The sequence below is a fragment of the Mycteria americana genome, chromosome 15 (assembly GCF_035582795.1).
Source record: "Mycteria americana isolate JAX WOST 10 ecotype Jacksonville Zoo and Gardens chromosome 15, USCA_MyAme_1.0, whole genome shotgun sequence".
NCBI classification, from domain to species: Eukaryota; Metazoa; Chordata; class Aves; order Ciconiiformes; family Ciconiidae; genus Mycteria; species Mycteria americana.
Genome location: NC_134379.1, coordinates 13130190 through 13149757, shown reverse-complemented (window position 1 = coordinate 13149757; position 19568 = coordinate 13130190). Strand labels below are relative to the sequence as shown.

At 46.6% G+C, this 19568-nt stretch overlaps 1 protein-coding gene across 4 annotated transcripts in view; it reads left to right on the top strand.

Moving 5' to 3' along the window:
* BAZ1B (bromodomain adjacent to zinc finger domain 1B) overlaps window positions 1-19568 on the top strand; it is a 54322-nt gene extending 34754 nt beyond the window's left edge. For 2 of the 4 annotated variants that reach the window (XM_075518350.1, XM_075518348.1), the window contains 9 exons: window positions 2100-2198; window positions 2646-2823; window positions 3867-4052; window positions 8491-8638; window positions 10267-10414; window positions 12265-12383; window positions 14783-14934; window positions 16656-16759; window positions 17357-19568. In XM_075518350.1, the coding sequence (XP_075374465.1) occupies window positions 2100-2198; window positions 2646-2823; window positions 3867-4052; window positions 8491-8638; window positions 10267-10414; window positions 12265-12383; window positions 14783-14934; window positions 16656-16759; window positions 17357-17723 (1501 nt within the window). In that variant the 3' untranslated portion in view covers window positions 17724-19568. Of the gene's footprint in view, window positions 1-2099; window positions 2199-2645; window positions 2824-3866; window positions 4053-8490; window positions 8639-10266; window positions 10415-12264; window positions 12384-14782; window positions 14935-16637; window positions 16760-17356 lie in introns of all 4 variants that reach the window. The other 2 variants (XM_075518349.1, XM_075518347.1) reach the window with 1 other exon arrangement.

The window sequence follows — 19568 nt, the reverse complement described above, 5'->3', positions numbered from 1 at the left end:
TGGAGAATCCAAGCGCCATATGCTAGCTGTTTCCAGTGCCCTTTCATTTTTACAGTAAGATAAAACTGTGTAGGGAGTTCCCCCCTTAGATTTGCAGCCATGGTGGAAAGCTGAGAAAGCTAAGGTATGGTCTTAGATATTTTTGCAACTGGATCCCATAGTATATCACCAGCAGTGACTGCCGTTGTTTCATCATGACCTAGGCAACCTTCTCAACATGCCTGAGAAATAGTCCTCTGCTGAGTATCTGCAGGGCAACTATTTTGAAGCTTCGTTTATGCCATTCCCGTACTATGACAGATCCTTCATACTGAAATATGGCTTAGGACCAATCCCAAGGTTTGCCCCAAGAGTTTGGAAGCAGTTTGATACCAAATATTGTACAGAAATTTCCCTTTATTTAGCAGAAGTCCAGTAGACTTAGAAATGCTAGTTCTTGAAGTGGTCTGTATGTAGACCTTCCAGTGAATGTAGCATGCTAATTAGTCACCATAAGTGGCATCTATAAGAAAAAGACACGAGTTCCATTGGTACAGGTTTGTGTGAATGCCTGTTGGATCCCATTACCAGCCCTTAATCACTACTGCTTTTGAAGTGCCTGTGCTAGGCTCTAGTGGGTGAAAGATACTTGGAGCTGCTCTGTCCTGTTTCTTGCAGGGAGGGTGTGCAGAGGGTAGTGGTGGCCAAAAGATCTGATCTCAGTGTGCAAAGTGAGGATGCTCCACAGGGCTGGAGTATACTGAAGCAGGTGACTGGCAAGAAACTATTTTTCTTCTATTTTTAAATAATCAATCCTGTGTTTTAGTAGAGTAATTAATTTACGAACTGAATGCAAATTGTGAGGCCATTCCCCTAATATGAGCATACTAGAACTCTGAAATATTTTCTTTTCAGATATGATATTTAGTAAGTATTTCTGCCAGAAAAATAAGCATTGCGGATAATGTTATTCCAAGAGGAGCCAGAACAGCATCTTTCTCTAGTTGTTGCTTGGCTCATCTGAGCTTGTGTCCAAGAAGAAAAATTAGATCTGGAGTCTTCTCTGTGGCTGGTAAGGATCACATAGTGGTCCTTTGCAGTTGTTTCCATGTAAGGTTCATTTTGCTATTCTCTCACTTCCCTCTTTTAAGGAGCAGTCCTCTTCTAGAAGATACGTAATTAGTCCTATTTTCTGTAAATGAGCTCTGAAGCTCATATTGAATCCCCACCCCCATCGGGTGAGGAGGCTCCATGGCATCCTAGAATAGAGTTGGAAAAAAAAGAGGAAAAGAGCAGTATTTCAGGCTGTCTTAGAATTAGTTGAAATCTACAACCCAGCATTAAAACTTAATTGTACTTTGGAATTGCAGAGAGAATGCCTTGTGTAGAGAACTCTGCAAAAGTTTTCCCCTTTTAGATTCAGCTAACTGCCGATTACCATTGCTGTAAGGTCCTGAAGGACTTTCTGAGCAGAAAGGTTTAAAGCTAATGAATAAGGTTTTTACATACTGCATTTGAGCTTTCAAGTTAAGGCGAGCTTCCTAGAAAGGAGTACTTCTGCACTTGCAGAGGGCATAGCCTTCACAGTCACAAATCTACCTCATCAGCAATTGTGGTATAAGCTAGGATTTACCCTTTGTTAATCTAGGGACTTCTTGGGTTAATGAAAGAAGTCGAAAGCTCTGCAGAAAGAATGATTAAATTGCCATGCTATGCAGTGCATAGCATGTTAATCTTTTCTAGTGCATCTAAAATGACATTCAGATTACTTAAACTGACTGCAACTTAGTGAATCTAATCCCTGGGGTAGATGACTAAATTCAAATGCCAATGTTTTAATAAACTTAATGGGGAAAAAAACCTATAAATCAGTTCTGTGTTTATTTTGTTTTTATTTTCCTTACCCTGGAATTGGCTACATTTGGGGACCTTGAAATGAGGCCAATCTGAGTCAGAATGCTTATGCCAGCGTTACTGGAAGTGTTTCACCTTGCTCCATGGGGTTGGGATATAGGTTACTTGTCATCCCTGCCTACTAATACTTGTGAACTATTTAGAAGAAGGAATTGTCTTGCCACAGAGATACGTTGGCTGATGTTGGTGCATGTTATATCTTTCAGGTTTCTCTGTGACAGTCAGAAGGATTTGGATGAGCTGCTGGATTGCCTGCACCCACAAGGAGTAAGAGAAAGCCAGCTAAAGGAACGTTTGGAAAAAAGGTGAGCCTGCTTTTTTTCTTTTTTTTTTTTTTTTTCCCCTTCTGTGTGCCTTCTCAAAGTCAAAGCGTATCCACATCACAGCAAGCCTTTCCATTCCTGGGGCAGCATGCTGCGCTTTGCTTTGATCATGCCTGTGCTGAAGAGGGGAGGATATTGAGGATGAAAAATTGCTGTTTTTCCTGGGCGGTAACTGCAGGTTCTTGATAAGTAATGCTCTAAACTGTGAAGAGGTTATGTCATTCTTTAAATTGCTCCTTGTGACTGGAAATAAAGGCAGTGCTGTTTCACTCAGAGCTAGAACTACCACGTGCGTTCAAGTGTCTTTAAAAGAACGTTCTGCACTGGTGGAGCATGTAGATCACAATGGATACCATTGTTGCCCCAGTGCCCGCACAGCTCACAGGGCAGTGGCCTGCATGTATTCAAAGGTTGTTTTTGATTTTCCAGGTATCAGGACATCACACATTCTATGCATTTGGCTCGGAAACAGAATTTGGGCCTCAAATCCTGTGATGGCAACCAGGAACTGCTGAACTACCTCCGAAGTGATCTAATTGAGGTTGCAACTCGTCTGCAAAAAGGAGGCCTGGGATATGTTGATGTGACACCAGAATATGAAGCAAGAGTGAGTGAACAGGCAAAGTAGTACTGAGCAAGACAAGCGTGAGCTGATACTTCTGTGGAAGGTCTTGAGTCTTTTGTTCTCCTCAGACAAGAGGATCAGGAAAATCAGTTTTCTCATGTGTCCTCTCTAAACTAGTATTTCAAGATCACACAGCTACTGGCTTGAGGTCCTTTTGGTTTAGGTGGGTCATAATGTTGGAGCTAGGTGTCCTGCACAGCTGTTAAATTGTCCTATTTCCTTCATCTGGTGGCGGACTTCTTTATGGAGCATTAGCAGAACTCTTTGTAGCTGATTTTTAGCTTCTGCATCAAAGCCAGCATGTCTCGTTGAGACAGCAGTTTTCCATTTTGGATGCTTTTTTCACAAATTCAGACCACTTTAGGCTTGGGCTAATCGTTGTGTCCCAGTTGCAGGACCTAAAGTATGTTCTGTTCATGTCAGCACAAGGAAGTTACTGTGCTGAAGTTACTGAAGTATGAATTTTTAGTGCTCTGGCTAGTTCAGCCTAACTCACATGAGCATCACTGGTGCACTGAGTGTCCTTAGGAGGGGATAAATCTGCCTGGTGTGGGTAGAGTACACACCCCTGTGACTAGTGCATGCTCCTCCTACCACAGGATGACATTGTCTGGCTTGGAATGGTTAAAGCTCTGTTTAAGCTTCATCCTGAGTCACTGCAGAGACTTCCCCGTGTAGATGAGACCATAAGAGGAGGGGAAAAGTGAAGTCACTAAAGGAGTGGAAGAATGGCTTAGTGCTTGGTCATCGTGGATTTGGGGGGGGAGGGGGTGTTTTGTTTTTTGGGGGTTTTGTTTTGGTTTTTTTCAAGACATGATGCTTTTTTCTGAACAGTGCTATGCACGATCATCAGCTATGTGTGAACTCTGGCAGAAGCACCAGCAATACGCTGATTCCATAACCAATTATGGTGGATAACAACACTGCATTGAGTATCCCATGTATCCATTTGCAGGACAGACCTACCTAAAACAGCACAGAGTGTAACGTCCAACTGTTATGTGATCGTATGCTCTTCCTAACAGGTATACTCACTAGAGAGCTTGAAGGATTTTGGAGAGTGTGTGATTGCACTCCAAGCTGGTGTTGTTAAGAAGTTTCTGCAAGGTTTCATGGCCCCCAAGCAGAAGAGAAGGAAACACCAAGGAGAAGATTACATTGCCAAGGCTGAGGAGATAGATGAAGACAAGAAAATGGCAGAAGAAGCTAAGGTATTGTTCACTTCAGGGCTCTGTATCGGTCTTGTAATACAACTCTTTGAGCAGGGGCAATACATTTCATCGGGTACTAAATCCTGAGCAGCTTCTCCCCATTCCAAGTTTAGAGTGCAGTGGGTTTTTGTCATTTATGGGGCTAGGTGTTGCCTGGTTATTTTGAAAAGTAAAGGTATTGGCAAAATGAAAATCATGCTGTGGAATCACAGTTAATTTTCTCTCTATGAACAGGAAATTGGTCAAGTCAATATTTTACTTCCTTCATGCAGTTCCTCACGCAAGTTGGGTACTTTAATAAAAGTATATTAGGGAGCATTTTTAGAGTACTTAACAGGCGTTGTATCCATCAGAGAGGACTGATGGTGGCTTAATGCCTTTGATCTGTAAAGGGGAGGAGAAACATGGTGAGGTTTTGGTGACTGCAAGGGAGTTAGGTTCAGGTAAATATCATCGTATGCATGGAGACACCCACAGAAGATACCAAACTGTGGGTTGCACACAGTTTGTCCAGACATCTGGGCAAATAAGCCATATGTGCCTGCAGTAGAAAAGTGGTATTGTGAGGGTGAATACATAACCTTCCAAATCAAAGCTCAGAAGGGATGGAGAAGAGCTGCGGAGGATTTGGTAGGGTCCTACAGGCAGTTCAGCTGTACCAGTGTTTCATCCTAAGAGGGATACTAGTGCTCAGGGGTAGTTTCTGTGCACTGAGTTGAATGGGACATCAGTGACCCATGACAAGACTTTCCCCACTGCCCCTTTCAAAGTGCCCTGCCCTGATTGATCAGTGACTTCAGCAGAAGTAATTAGATCAGAATTGGATCAACAGAAGCATTTGAAATTCCCAGCTTAAAAAAGAAATATTAGATGCTTGACTGGTGCCAGGGTGTGGGTTTTTTTAGTTTTTTGGTTTTTTGTTTAAAGCTCCTGTCAGTGTATGCTGAATCCTTGTTTGAACATCAAGTCTTTGCTATGCTGTGGCATTGCCATGTTAGCAGGATATTGGGATAGGCACTAGAAATTTTCACGTTCCTCAGTTGTCCTGAAGTATTTGAACTTTGCTAACTTTGAATCTTCCACTCTTTAGTGCAAAGGGAATAGAAGGCTACCTTATCCTAAAAGCTATCAGCAGAATACAGAGCTGTAAAAATTGGTTATGTCTGGAACAAAATGGACCTGGATTATCACATTTCCTGTATCTACAGCAACACCATATCATGCCTTACTCTCATGTGTTTACAGCTATAACCATAAGGGTTATACCTGTAGGGCATACTTTAAGGGTAACATCAGATTTACTACAATATCTAAATGGATAGTAACTCAGCAGCCTGAGCTCTGTATTTGAACCCTGTCACTTCTCTGCTATTGCTAAAGCTATATCAGATTTTAAACCCAAGCTTTTATTTGCCAGAAAACTGAGCCATTTTGATCATGAATGTTTGGTTAGTTTCTCCATTCTACCTTAGAGCGTTGCTCTCTTACTTACTGACATGGTTATGGAGCATGGTTCATTACAGCAAGGCCAGGCTTCTGTAGTGAGCTTCATTCTAGCAATTGCAGAACTTTCAGCTACAGCAACCTGGTTAGACGAAGTGCTCTGTGTGACTGAAACATCCCAATTTGTACTTTCTCCTCTGTAAACCAGCTGGAACAGTAGGATTTCTGAATATTGCTGGACTTGTAATCATAAGTTACTTTGAATTTTTTACTAGTATTACCCAATGTGTCTAATGTGACTGCATACTTAGCTATACCGCTCAGCCTTATAGGTGTTCGGGCACAGATTTCAAAATTGCCAGTCTGAGTGTGTGTCTGTGCAGGTCTCCCTCCAGAGCACCGGCTTTTGTGTTGTGCTGATGTCTCTGGAGCATTTGTTTATGCAGCACAGTGCCTTCTTTATCTGGCTCAGAGTTTTCTAGACATTTGTGGTGGTACAAGCAACGTTCAACTTTTTTGTGGGGTTTTTGGGTTTGTTTGCTGGTTTGTTTGGTTTGGGGGTTTGGGTTTTGTTTGGGGTGGTTGGTTGTTTGGGGTTTTTTTTGCCTCAGTTTATCTGGAATGAGCTTTCTTTTTGCCAAAGCAGAAAACCTTTATAGATGACCTTGAAAGAGCAGCCCAGATCTTAGATATATTTATCTGATTTAAAAAACCCTGACTGTTAGGCTTTTGAAGACAAATTTCCTGCATTGGCCAAGATTTATGAAGTCTTCTAGAGCCAGAACTGCACTGAGAGTACACAGCAGGTAAAATACAGCATAGCCGTACTGGAAAAACACACTTAATGTACTTACAGACTATACGAGTGAAATTGCAGTCCTGCTGTATGGTTATGTCTCATTTTTCCTGTGAGAAACAAGTTATGGCTTAATAGGCACCCATTTGCTGACATAATTGTCTATACTAAGGGTTCCTGCTGGCTCAGCTACATAGCTAGAGATCACAATGCTGAGTGGCAAAAGATTGCAATGTAGACCTGACTTATGGCTGTTTCTGAAAATCAGTCTTGTGCCTCTGTGTTTATGCAAATGTTCCCATTTCCAGTGGCAGTAGCACTCTGGACTATCCCAGAATAGGACAGGGAATATGTGACCTCTTTGCAGCGTGACATTGCAGCACAATTGCCTGAGCATAGGGAAGAGCATGGGTAGGTTATCCATCCCTGCTACTTGCTGTCAGTTGTGTTTGCAAGGGAAAAGGTTAGGAGGGTCAGTCCTGACCTGCAGACAATACCTCAAAGAGCAGCTTCACAACCAAGCAATTACCATTTCAGCTGTTCAGAGGGATTTCTGTCATCTTAAGATACCAGATGACAGTCTTTCTAGCTGGAGGTTTGTCCACCTTTACCAAAGCAGGCATTTTCTGTCACTCTGAAGTTGAAATGTGACTGAGCACTTCTCTTCTAGTATTTTTGTGAGGGTTTTTTTGTTTTCCCTGCTAGATTGCTCCTCTCTAGTCAGGAGGGTATTTCAGTAACTTCTTTCAGTCTCCTGTTTTGCCTAGTTGGCAGTCTGAACTCCCTTGATAATGGTACTGCTAAAATGCCATAGTCTCATGATGCTTGGGAAGCAAGGCTAAAAATCTGTTAAATTCCACAGGCTTGGGGAGAAAAATCTAAGCAAAACTTGCCAACAGCTTTTGCAGATTTATCTTGGCCCAGCAGTTACCCAGTATGTTAACAGCAAAACCCATGGAACAGTTACTTGGAAAATCAATTACACAGTATGTGAAGCACCTCAACAATGTTCTGCAAAGAAATAGCACAGTGCTGTGTAATCTGCTACAGTAGGCTGTACAGGTTTCCGTTTGTCTTGAATGTCTTGGGCTCCAGGTTCCACACTAGCAATGGCAGCAAGGATGTTGGCATTTTTAGAACAGTTTGTGTGTTTTTCCAAGCATCTAATATACGCTGTGCTTCCTCAAGTTCAGTGGGAGGAGAATGTGCAACTCTGCAAAAATCCTGGGTTTTGTTTGGCTCCCAAATTGCTGTCAGCGGCAGAGTTTAGATTTTCCCATCTGACACTTCACTGTTTGTTTTTTTTCATGCTCCTGGGGTAGAAGAACATTAACTTGAGTCCTATTATGTCCCTGTCATGTCTAGGCCATCACCTCATTGTTGTAAAGCAAAGGATTAACATTGGAGTTGAGCATGCGGTGGCTCTGGATTACTTCTCTGTTCTGGTGCATTTCCGATTTACTGCAACGTTATTTCTAAACCTTCAGAGCTGAGTTTGAGATTTCTCATGTGGCTTGCTATGTGCACACTCCAGCAGTTGCCTTGGTGCAAATCTCAGGTTTAATGCTTTCATCCTCACTTGCAGCTAATTCTGGGATTTCACATGTGCTGAGGTCATCTTGTCTCAGGAAAGCGGCTGGTTTCATATTTGGGGTTCCAAATGCTTTGCCTCTCAAATCTGATTGTTGCTGGAGCCACGGTCCCCTCTGCCAGCTGAGCAGCTCAGAGGACCAGGAGGACCAAGTGTGTGGCAGGTCTTGCTGATGGTCTCAAGTGTCTGCAGGTACCCACTGGAGGGCAGCACAGGCTGCTCCAATCCACCACGCTGAAGTGGTGTTGCCAGCTGTCGCCTAACTTTCATCCCACATTTTACAGTGCTAGATTTCTGCCTTCTATTTTCTTAGCCTGATGATTATTTGGGTTAGACTTTCAGAGCAAGAATTTAGTGGAGTTCACATAGATTGTTTCAGCCTGGCCGTGAAATGCAAAAGGGCTCTACTGTTAGGAACAAACTGTCTGATCCAGTGAGGCTGATTATGGATAAACCACAAATAGGACTGCTGAGGCTATATAGAAGCAAAGAAATGCAGAGTTGAGCTTTGGTTATTAAGGGCCCCAGCTAAAGGATATAAAAACATCTTCAGATTGTAGCGAGCTGTGTCTGTGTGCTTCGTTGTAAGCTGTTAGGTCTGTCTGCAGGTTGCTTCAGCCATGGAGAAGTGGAAGACAGCAATCCGTGAGGCCCAGACCTTCTCCCGTATGCACGTGCTGCTCGGGATGCTGGATGCCTGTATCAAGTGGGATATGTCGGCAGAGAATGCCAGATGCAAAGTGTGTCGCAAGAAAGGTATGCATTCCTGCCCCACGCCTGCGTAACAGTCGGACGCTGTCACCTCTCCATGCCCTGCTTAGGCAACATGCCCTTGTAGTCTGTCACTCTGTCTTTGGCTGTTGTTTGAGTTTTGAACGTCAGGATTTACAGTCAGAAGCATTGATCTCACAGAAGCATTCGACCCTGACTCCAATAAACCATTCTTACGAAACCAGTACACAGTCTTGCAGAACATTGCAGAGCTGCTATCCCCTGGATATTTAGGGTACTTGGACACAAGTCATCTACAAATCCTTCTGGGAACATGTGCCACTGTCCTTTCCCTGGTTTCATTTTTGAGTTGGAATGGTCTTCGGGTCTCTGAGCCTTGCCAGTTAATCCCATCTTTTACAGAAGGAATAAGCAAGGAGAGGTTGGGAAGGTTATTATCCTTTGTAGCCGAATGGGAGAGAGCAAGGTGGGATGATGCTGCTTTGAGGCTGGAGTGGGAGTAGAACTGCTTGATGAGCTGGAAGAAGCAAACTCTGCCTTTTGTGTGAGAGCAGAGAAATTAAGCTATGTGCCTTTGGCTGCTGCTCTGCTCAGGCTGGGGAAGTAATCACAAAAGGTGACAAGGGGCCACCTTCTCTGTATGCACTACAGGATGAAGGGCTTTAGAGTCTTGCAGGTAGAGGGGGAAGTAGAAGGGGTGTCACCAGTGATGGAGTGCTAGTATTTGTTCGGCTGTAACCTCTCCTTTTGGATGGAAGCCTGGAGGAAAGAGCTTGGTAGTACATTCTGCCTCATCGTGTGCTTTTTGTCTCACTTTCTATTTGCTGAAACACTAGTGGGAAATGAGGGCAGACAGACCTCTGGGGAATGCTGGTCCACTTTTGTTTACCAGAAGGCTATGCCATCCAACTCTTCAAAGAAGTAAGGGCTGAATTGGTGCAACATCCTCCTTCACTGTGGAGCCTCAGGGATATTCCAAACCAATGCAAAAACTGTCCTATCTCCTGTTGAGAGGAGATTCTAGGCAGATGTAAGAGGGGGCTCACCTGAGACTAACAGATTATAGTTTCACAGAACTTAAGAACTGGGATGTTAGAGAAAGAGACATGCTGGCAAGCTCTCTGCACTTTCTTTTTTTCCTCTTCAGTAAATGAAATAGCTGGCTCAGGACTGTCTCCCTGTTCCCCTGCATCGGTGAGAAGCACAGAGAGACTAGTTCTGCTGCGTACTGATTTTCTTGGTAGGCTTGCTACCTTAAGTAGAAAGAAGGTGCTGTGCAGGTTGAGTAGACTGAGGCTAGAATAAGAATAGCTGCATTTATAGCTCCTTGCTAGGCTCTGGGGCATCTCTGCAGCAAACTTCTCTTTCCCTGTGTTTGGCTTGAGATTTAGCCTGGGTAGAAACCTGCCAAGTAAGTTCCACCTTTTGCCTCAAATGAAATCTTTGCAGGGCAAGGGACTTTGCATTGTTCCGTTTGTTTGTTTTTAAATGCTGCTGGTTTTGGTGGAACCGAGAAGGGAGGATCCCTGCCATCAGAGGACACTTTGCATCTTTCTCTTGCTTTGCCCTGCCCTCCAGCGCTGCAGCAGCTTCTGCTTCTCAGGTTGAGCAAGGCTGCGGCACTCAGTTACAAGTAAGTTGCGCTCTCCTAGGTGAGGATGACAAGCTGATCCTGTGTGATGAGTGTAACAAAGCCTTCCACCTGTTTTGTCTGAGACCGGCGCTCTATGAGATACCAGATGGTGAATGGCAGTGCCCAGCGTGTCAGCCTTCTACTGCCAGGCGCAGCTCACGGGGCAGGTGAGTGACCCTCCTTTCCTTTGCATTGCCACTGATGCACAGTTCTAGCCATGCTTTCACAAGATGACCGAAACAGCCTGAAACAGAGCCCCTTTAAAAGGTTTGAAATAGCCTGGTTAACTCAATGGCTCTGGCACAATAGAAAAGCAGATTTTTCAGGCTGTAACTTCAGCACACCTGTGTTGTACTGACCCATGACAACTTCAGGAGTTATTTATTAAAACTTATGTGTGCCATTGAAAACATGCACAAAACATCAACCAAAACTGGATGCGCTAAGGGCTGTTGTTTTCTTTGACTGAGCAGCTAGTTGGGTTGCTTTTTCATGGGGGTGTAGTTGGTAGCACTGCAGCTCTGTAGTCCACTGGTCTGTTACTGTTGTGTTCTTGTCAAGTTAGAGCAGACATTACTCCAGGCTGCAGCTCAGCCCCTACTGTGCTACTAAAAATCAGGCTACAAAATGCCACTCTGATGTTTTTCTGGACCTGATAAACCTTAACAAGGCAGGAGTCCTTATAGGGCTACAGAGGGAACATGATTTGAGGAGGAATCAGAGTTGTTCTATGCAGCAGAAATTAGTAGTTGCCTCCTGACAGTAAGGGGTTGAATTGTTTTTTGAATTGCAAGCTGGAAGTTAAATGTATGCAAGATGTATTTTTCTGTTTACAATGTATGTCCTCTGCTGATTGTGACTCTGTGCTGCATCTACCCACTTGTCAGCGAGGTGAGGCTATCAAATGCATGCATAAGCAGCCAACAGATCCTCCCTTCCAGAGCGGCAGCACAATAAGAGGTCTACTAGCTTGTAATGTGCAGGTGGTGTATGGCCTTAAAAGTATTACTTACTCCCTGGGCACCATTTAAGAGTTCATCAGGCTTGTACAAAAATGACAGGGCTTCAATGCAGCTGTTCCAGCCTGAGATCATAGTTACTTTGATGTGGCAGAGTCACCTGCAAGCTGCTTGGCTCCTGGACGAGAGCCATCAGGTAGGGTAACACCTGTCTTGTTATCTGCTTTCTGCTCTCGTCTTCCTAGCCAAGGCACGAAAAAAATGTCAGCCTGGGAGCACTTTTGCCCCTGCTCCCCCCCCCTCCCCCTACTGTGGGAACTTATTCCTTTTACCTTATTCCAAGATCCTGCTCTTTCTCCAGAGGATTGAGGCTCCCACAACAGCTTTGCCTTTGTCCCCTTTTGCCTATGCATGTTGTCTTGTTTTCCTGGTTTTGTAATGATTTGAATGCTTTAACAGACACATGCAAGAAGTCACAGCTGTCCTGGGCAGGGGGAGTCTCTGTGGCTTCTGACATCAGCACATAAGAAGCCTGACGCTCTGCTCACTAATAAATACAAGCTTAGCTGTGAATAATACTAAATGAGGTCTGTTTCCTATAGTGCACATGTAAGTAGCATGACAGCGGAAGGAGATAATGGGAAAATATTCCAGCAGAAACAATAAAGTCCCCCTTTTGGAACTGCTTAGGCCAGGCCTGCAGACCTGGGTAAAACAGTAGCGCATCCTCTCGGGGAGGAGTAATTGCACAGCAATCACAATGTTAAAATCCTTTATCACATGGCCAAGGTGCCTAGAACAGCAAAAAATGTACAGATTCAGCTGTTGGGGATTTTCAGCCCAGATGTTCAGATGATAGTCTGGGAAGTGCCCTTTTAGCTGTAGCTACAACTTGATACTCTCTGAAATGCAGTAGACTGCTTCAGTCTGAGTCTGGGTGCTTATTTTACATTGAGGTGGTCAGCAAGTCTCTGCCTGTGAACAAATAGTGCAGAGGACCCAAGGCCTCTGATGCCCAGGCTCTGGTACAACAAATGTGTTTACCTGCCTTACTCTAGGAACTATGCAGAGGATTCTGCTGAAGATGAAGGTGAAGAAGGTGAGGAAGCTTCTGATGAACCAGATGCTGAGGAGGAAGAAGAGGAGGAAGAAGATTATGAAGTTGCTGGACTGAAATGTAAGGCTTTGACCATGCAGAAAAGTAATAGAAAATATTAAGACTCTGCCTTCAGTGTCCAAAGTTCTGATCCCATTTGGGACTTATGCTTTTCCTCACACAGAACAGGTTCTTACTTGGAAACACTGGGAGATGTAACAGGGGAAGGCTGTGGTGGTGCTGTACATTACCTAGGGAGCTGGAGTGAACTCTTGTCCCTCTGTGATAGGGTCAGCACTAGCAAAGATTGACACTGCAGTGAGCTCTTGCTCGCTGCCCAGTCACTCCCCTGGGAATGCTTCTGAGACCATTTAGAGTGCTGCGAGGCAGTCAGCGGAGGCTGCAGCAGGGCAGGGTGAGGCAACAGCATTATCAGTTACTGGTATTGGCAGTCTCTGTTCCTACAGGGTTTGTTGGTAAACTGGATGCTGTTAATAGATGCTTATGGAGCTTTAACCACAACCCCCTCACCTCGCTTTTCCCTTCCCACCAGCTCATAGCCTCTTAAATGCAGGATTTCTAGTGATTTGGCGAGGAGGCATTTTCAAATAGTAGGACTAGCACTTCCTCTGCCCATTCCTGTGGGAAGGCACAGTACTTGAGGTGTAGTGTGGCCTGGACCGCCAGCACCCTTCGGTTGCATAACGAGACCACTCGGGATGCATAACTGGCTCATTCCTGGGCAGCTGAGTGGAATAAAATAGCATTTTCTAGACTCCTCAATGACTGCTTCTCCACTTAACCACTTTTTAGTATGTGTATCCACTTCGTTTTTAGGGGAATTTGACTCGGTCTCATTTGGGCAACTTGACGCACTGAAAAGATCAGTCTTGGAATGGCACGCTGCCAGCATTTGCTTTCTGTTAAAATGCCCTTGACTGACATAGAATTAACTTCAGTGTGTCGTACCAGGGCAGATGGTGGAATCTGGAGACTGGGACCCAAAGGATTATCCCATGTTCTTTTGAGGGTTTCCATCCAGGTCTATCAGTCTTGATTCCCCTGCTTTATTCTGGTTTCAGGGATGTTCACTGATACGCTGGCTGTGGACACTGCTTGTTGTTCTGCGGTGTATCCATGTCCACACTTGGAGTGTGTTCAGCCTGTGTTGCATGGCCAAGTCAGGAGCCGAGCCAAGGTTTCCAAACAATAGCAAAAGAGGGTTATAGTCACTAAAAATAAAGTGCTAAATGCAACCCCTGGTTTTAAAGAGCATTAACATGGAAAGGTCACTGTGGAAAACTTTTGTTTTAATAGAGAAGTCCCATTAATCCTCGTGGCATTTATCCTGAGGGATATAACCTAGAATGTTGGATTGTCAGACATTTAACACGTGCCACACGCTTGACACACAAGCAGAGCGACAGCAGGCAGACGTCCCACTGCTCTGACACACGTTCCTCATGTGGGGGGCCCGGCAAGATGATTTATTGGACAGGGCTGGATTAGAAGCCACAGATGAAGTGCTACAGTGCGCTAGATACAGCTTGCTCAAGCACTTGTGACCAGGTGGAAGGAGCTTGGCTGGGGAAGAAGACTAACACATTCTCCTGATACAGAGGGGTCATGGGAGAAACTTAAGACAACCAGGACAGAGTGCGTCAGCACACTTGCATTTCCATCAGTGTGAAGCTCTGACAGGCAGGCTCAGAAACAGGCGAGTGCCTTTCTGTGGGATATAATGCAGCAGTCCCAGTCTTGGGGGATAAAATCCCATTGTTTCCTACTTGCAGCACGTGGAGCAGCTCTCGGCTGCAGTAACTCGACACTCTCCCTGCACACAGTTCACTTTTCAGGGGGGCTTAGCAACTGGCTTATCCCAATGCGTGGGCCACTTGTAAATGCTTGGAAAAGCACCCATCCCCAAACTGCTGAGGAGCAAGGGGGCAGCAGGAAACCAGGGAAACTGCAAGTTTCTGCTCCCGGTGCTTTCAGAAAGGATGTTGCAGTTATATTTGAGACAACTGTCTGTCCTTGTGTTATTTTCTCTGCCCTCACTCAAGTCTCAATGTGTCAGGGTCTCAGCACTTGGTTCTGCAGGCAGAGGGGCTTGCTGCTACAGCCCAGGGCAAGCCTTACCTGCAGCAGAGGAGCTGGAAGGGTCTGTCAGTGCTGTTGGCTAGTGTGTATGACCACCCTTTAGCAGAAGGCTGTTGCCAGACACCAGTGGCCTCTTTTTAGACAGGAGGCGATACCCGCATATCTCATCTGGAGAGGGTATCAAGAGCACAGCTGACACAAGCACATGCTGAGTGAGGACAGGCCGACAAGAAGCTGGGTCGTTGCAGTCATCCACGGGTTCACTAGCTCCTCTGCGCTGTGAGTGAGGGTCTGCCTGTTGTGTACAGCTGGGCAAAGGGCTTGTGATCTCTGCTTCCAGGTTAACCAATTCATCTAAGCCCATGGCTTATATGTTTCAGTGAGACCCAGAAAGGCAGCCCGGGGCAAGCAGAGCACAGCCATGTACTCCTCGAGGCAGGGAAGGCACCAAAGGAAGAAGCAGTCACTGCACCCTGCCAGGGGACCCCGGCAGCGGGCTGCACCTGTCAACGGCGCAGACATTGATGAGCTGGTAAGAGCCAAATTGCTCCCTGGAGGCTGCTCACATCATGAGTTATAAACGAAACAGGTGTCATGCTTCCTCCCCTCCCCTTCCCAAAGAAATACCCTGAATCGTATTGTGAAACCCGGGCTGGGCTGGAGGCGGGTTAACAAAGGAGGCATATCCTTAAGGGCCCGGTACAAACGGAGTACAGATATGCCAGGCATCTTTCCCCAGCCGCTTTCACACATTGTCCCCCTTGAGTAGCAGGCAGCCTGCAGCTTGTTAAAGGGTTTTAAATAGTATCCATATGTCTCTGCAGAGAGGTGGGGGGACTGAGGGGGTCCTGGATGGTCACAGAATGCCAGCAATGTTGGACCCTTGCTCCCCAGCCTTGGCCATTTTCTGACAGTTGTTGTCCGTATGGTCACTCCCCAATCTCCAGGACATAATTTAGCTGGTTTAGGTTTCACTTGACATTTAAAGAATAAAACCTTATGCTCCTGAACAGAGCAATCTTGTGTGCGCGTGCATGTGAGATGGGGTGGAGCTGCAGCATGCTGTGCTGTTTGCCCTGGGGAGGAACACACCACAGGGGATATGGGAAGATACTCTAGCCCCATGGGCCACGTCACAAGCCTCTGCTAGATCTGCCATCTGTCCGCTGACCAGCACTAGTAGTGCTGGTGTATCCTGTCATTCTTCTTGAGCAGTCTTGATAACGGTCTTTGAGCTCACTGCTTCTTGTGCTGGGTGTGGATGGGCTGGCTAGTGGTTCTGGAGTGTTGTTTTAGCTGGTCTGTGTTACAGATTGGAGAGCAACCAAACCAGCAAGCCCAGCATGGGCTGCCACAGCCAGCTTAGAGGGATATTCAAGTGGGGAAAATCTTACTGGAACAGCTGGGTCAGGGTCTCTGACAAAACACTGTCTTGGGGCAGAGGACTCTGCTAGGGCTCTTTCACTTACTGTTTGTCCTGGGAAGAGACCGAAGCTGGCTCAGGAATGGTGCCCTGTGTTGTGGAGGCTTCCCATCATCTTATGTACCCTAAGCAGCCATGCCTCGTGAGCTGTGCACTCAGAGCTGAGGGGATGCCCCTGTGCTGGCGGCTGACCTGCTGTGGATCCCTGGGCAAATGGCTGACCTTGTGTTCAGCCTGTGTCTGGGACAGCAGTGCTTGAGGCATCAGCTGCTCTTTGGTATTTAAAATGGCACGGTCGGCTCTGCAATGTCAGTACAGCAGCACAAGTGCTTTCTCCCTCTGCCTCTCACATGCTGTCTGCCAGGGGCTCAGAGAAGGCAGAGAGAGGGAATTCACACTCTCCATTTGCTGTCACTTATTCTTTGGCTGCTTGTTTTGACCATGTTGTCTTTGAACCTATCTTGAAAAAGCTTGCTGCCCCTAGAGAAAAGACAGGCTGCTTGTGAGCTATTCCCACCAGAGCTTCTGGATGGGGCTCCCGTTGTGTAACTCAAGCTGCCACTGCATGTCTTGGCTGTTACCATCAAAGGTCCTGCAGCAGAGCAGTTTGCCTCTTGATTATTGTGGAAGATGGCTGCATTTGAAAGACTCAAACTCTGTTTCAGCAGCAGTACTATGTATCCCCACCCCTTGAGACACTAGCTCCTCGTAAGTGAGAGGATTGAAAAGACAAGCTCTGCTACAAACTAGCTTTGGCCTCAAAACCGTTTGCTGAACACTAAAGCCGATAATGGTTCCCCTCCTTTTAACAGCATCCTTTGTGTGGGCAGGTCCTTCAAACAAAGAAGACGGCACGTCGCCAAAACCTTGAGTTGCAGAAGTGTGAGGAAATCCTCAGCAAGCTGATCAAGTACCGCTTTAGCTGGCCCTTCAGGTGAGGGCAGGTGGCCTCCTCCATGGGCACAGGACTGTCCGCAGGCAGTGTGTAGGTGTGGGCTGGCCATGCTGCAGCCCTGCCGGATCCACTTGCTGGCTGTGAGACTGGGGTTTCAAAAGCAAGTTACAGATGGGAAGAAAGGGAGTGAAGCGGCTCCAGAAGAAACCACCATGCTCTCTCAGTCCTCTGCTGGACTGAAGACATGGGGCCCTTCTGAGGTGGTGTAAGAGAGGGTGGTAGGCTGTGGGCCGAAGAGGGGAGGCTGGGGTGGATGCTTTCTGCAGCCCCCAGGATTTTCAGGGCACTCTGTAGGCGGTGTGACTGAGAGAACGTGTCAGTCCCTGTGCCTGGGCCAGCTTTCTGGGCAGAAGGGCAAGCTGCCCTTCCCATCATCGTGCCGTGGCCGCCACAGGGCTGACGTGTCTAGCACTGTCAAGGTGCTGCTTGGGTTTGTTTATGGCACTGGGGGGGTGCAGGTCAGGGCTGCTGCTTGAGCAAAGGGGGTGGGGGTGATTCTCGCTCCTCTACAGCTCTCCACTGCGTGTGGCCAGGGCTGTCATTTTCCTCCTATCTTTGTGGCTCTTCGTTCGGCAGGGAGCCAGTGACCACGGAGGAAGCCGAAGATTACTTTGAGGTCATAAGCAACCCTATGGACTTCCAGACTATGCAGAGCAAGTGCTCTTGTGGCAATTACCGCTCGGTGCAGGAGTTCCTCTCCGACATCAAGCAGGTGTTCTCCAATGCCGAGCGCTACAACCAGAACGGGAGTCACGTACTGTCCTGCCTGGAGAAGACGGAACAGTGTTTGATTGACATGGTGCACAAGCACCTGCCTGGCCACACGTATGCACGCAGGAAACGCAAGAAGCTCTCTGCCAGGTGCCAGGGACTGGAGGAGCAGGAAGGGGACAGTGAGTCAGAGCCCCTTGAACATTCCCGGGGGCGGAAAAGGAAGAAATGAGGGATGGGGAGACTAGGGGAAGAGCCAGAGCTGGAGCAGGCCTTCTGGTGCTGCTGGGCAGCAGGATGGGTTGTCTGGAGGGAGTTGGGAAGCAGCAGGCACTTCTCTATTAATCCAGCCTTCCCTTTGGCCCGTTCTAGTTTTAATTTTTCTGCAATTTCCTCAAGTCTTTGGTCATTCATTGAGTTGAGCAGAGATGACTTACTGCTTCCTGCAAAATCCACAAAGCTCTTAATGAGTCTGTCCTGCTAGGAGGGGAAGGTGGGAGGGCAAGGGGAAGGCCTGGCCAAAGCCTGGCTGGGCAGGGGAGCACGAAGCCTACTCCAGCTCGGGTGCTGTCGGCTTTCTTGGGATGAGCTGCTTCCTCCCCTCCGCTAGCAGCCAGCGCCGGAGTGTGGTGGGACCTCTGCCGTCTGCTGCCTGTGATGTGAAACCAGCCTTGAGCTGGTGCAGGGAGGGATCATATTGCTTCACGGAAGGACTGGGTGTGATCAGGCCAATGGGCTGCTAGTTCTTGTATGTATATATTTATATGGTGTTAATTTTGAGCCCCCAACGAAGGGCTGCATAGGGCGAGCAAGCACTTACATTTATGGAGATACAGCTTTCACCAGCATCCTAACACAATTGGCTTCGAGGTGCTCTTGCTTTTCCCCCCTCTTTTTCTTCTTGGGGAGCGATCTCTGGAGGTTGCGCTCTGAAGAGGGTTCTTGTTCTTCACCCGGACATGGCAAAGAGGAGGCAGTTGGCTTCCCTGCTCACCTTGAACAGCACACAATCATGTAGCCCTTTGGATGAATGGAGTGCCAGAAGCATAATGGAGAGTGTGGTTTTCTGCACGCCCTGTAGGGAGCTCCAGGGCAAGGGGAGCAGCAGAAACATGTTCTGTGTAACTTTTTAAATTAATTTTCTAGTTAAAAGTGGCTTGTTTCTAGCTGTGATCTTGTACAAAGAACACCTGTAAGATACCGTTGTCTTGCTTTGGCACATGTACAGTTTATATGAAATTGTGTTTGCTTTATATTTCCCCCCTCTCTTAAAACTCATTTTCCTACCAGTAGCTGGAGTTACACCGGGGGACTTGATGGCAGGGGGATCTCCCAGTCCCCCTCTAGCCACACTCTCACCATGTTTTATAGTAATACCTTCCCTAGCTCACCTCCCTCGCACTCCCCCAGCACAGCGAGGACTGTCCCACACCAGCTGACCAGCCCAATCCTGCTGGGAGGCTGCTCTGCCGCAGCCCCCACAGTGGGTCCTGCCACCTGAGATACTGACTTTTCTCTACGAAAACAGTGTGTTTTTTCATCACCTCTCCCTCTCCATCATGACAGGTTTCGATCATACAATCAGGGCTTGAACTTTTTATTACAGAAGTCTTCAATTTGGAACAAACCAGCCACAGGGCTGCTCTATACTGGTTTTGTAACAGAAAAGCAAAAGCAGCTGTTGCAGCTCTTGTGATTTGAGAAGAAAAGAATCATCGATTAAAAAAATTGTGGCCTAGTTTTGTGAACTTTTTAGTTTTGGGGTTTTTTTAACAGGTATTCGTTTCAGTTCTGGACTGTCAATGGCTGCAGAGACTAGGCAGGTTTCCAGCTGCTTCCCTCTTCCCCTCTCCCCAGCCTTAGCTCCCTGCCCCACAGAATAGCACTGACGTTTGTATTTCGCACGTCCCCTTCAGAGGCTTTGTTTTGTCCTGTTCACAGAGGACATTTTCTGCAAGTCCTACACGGTGAAACCTTTGGAACTGTACGTTTTTTAAAAATAAATGTCATTTGGGGGGGGGGGGGGGGTTCTGCTAAGGGCTGTACTTGTAATAAATTGGAAACTTAAAAATAAACA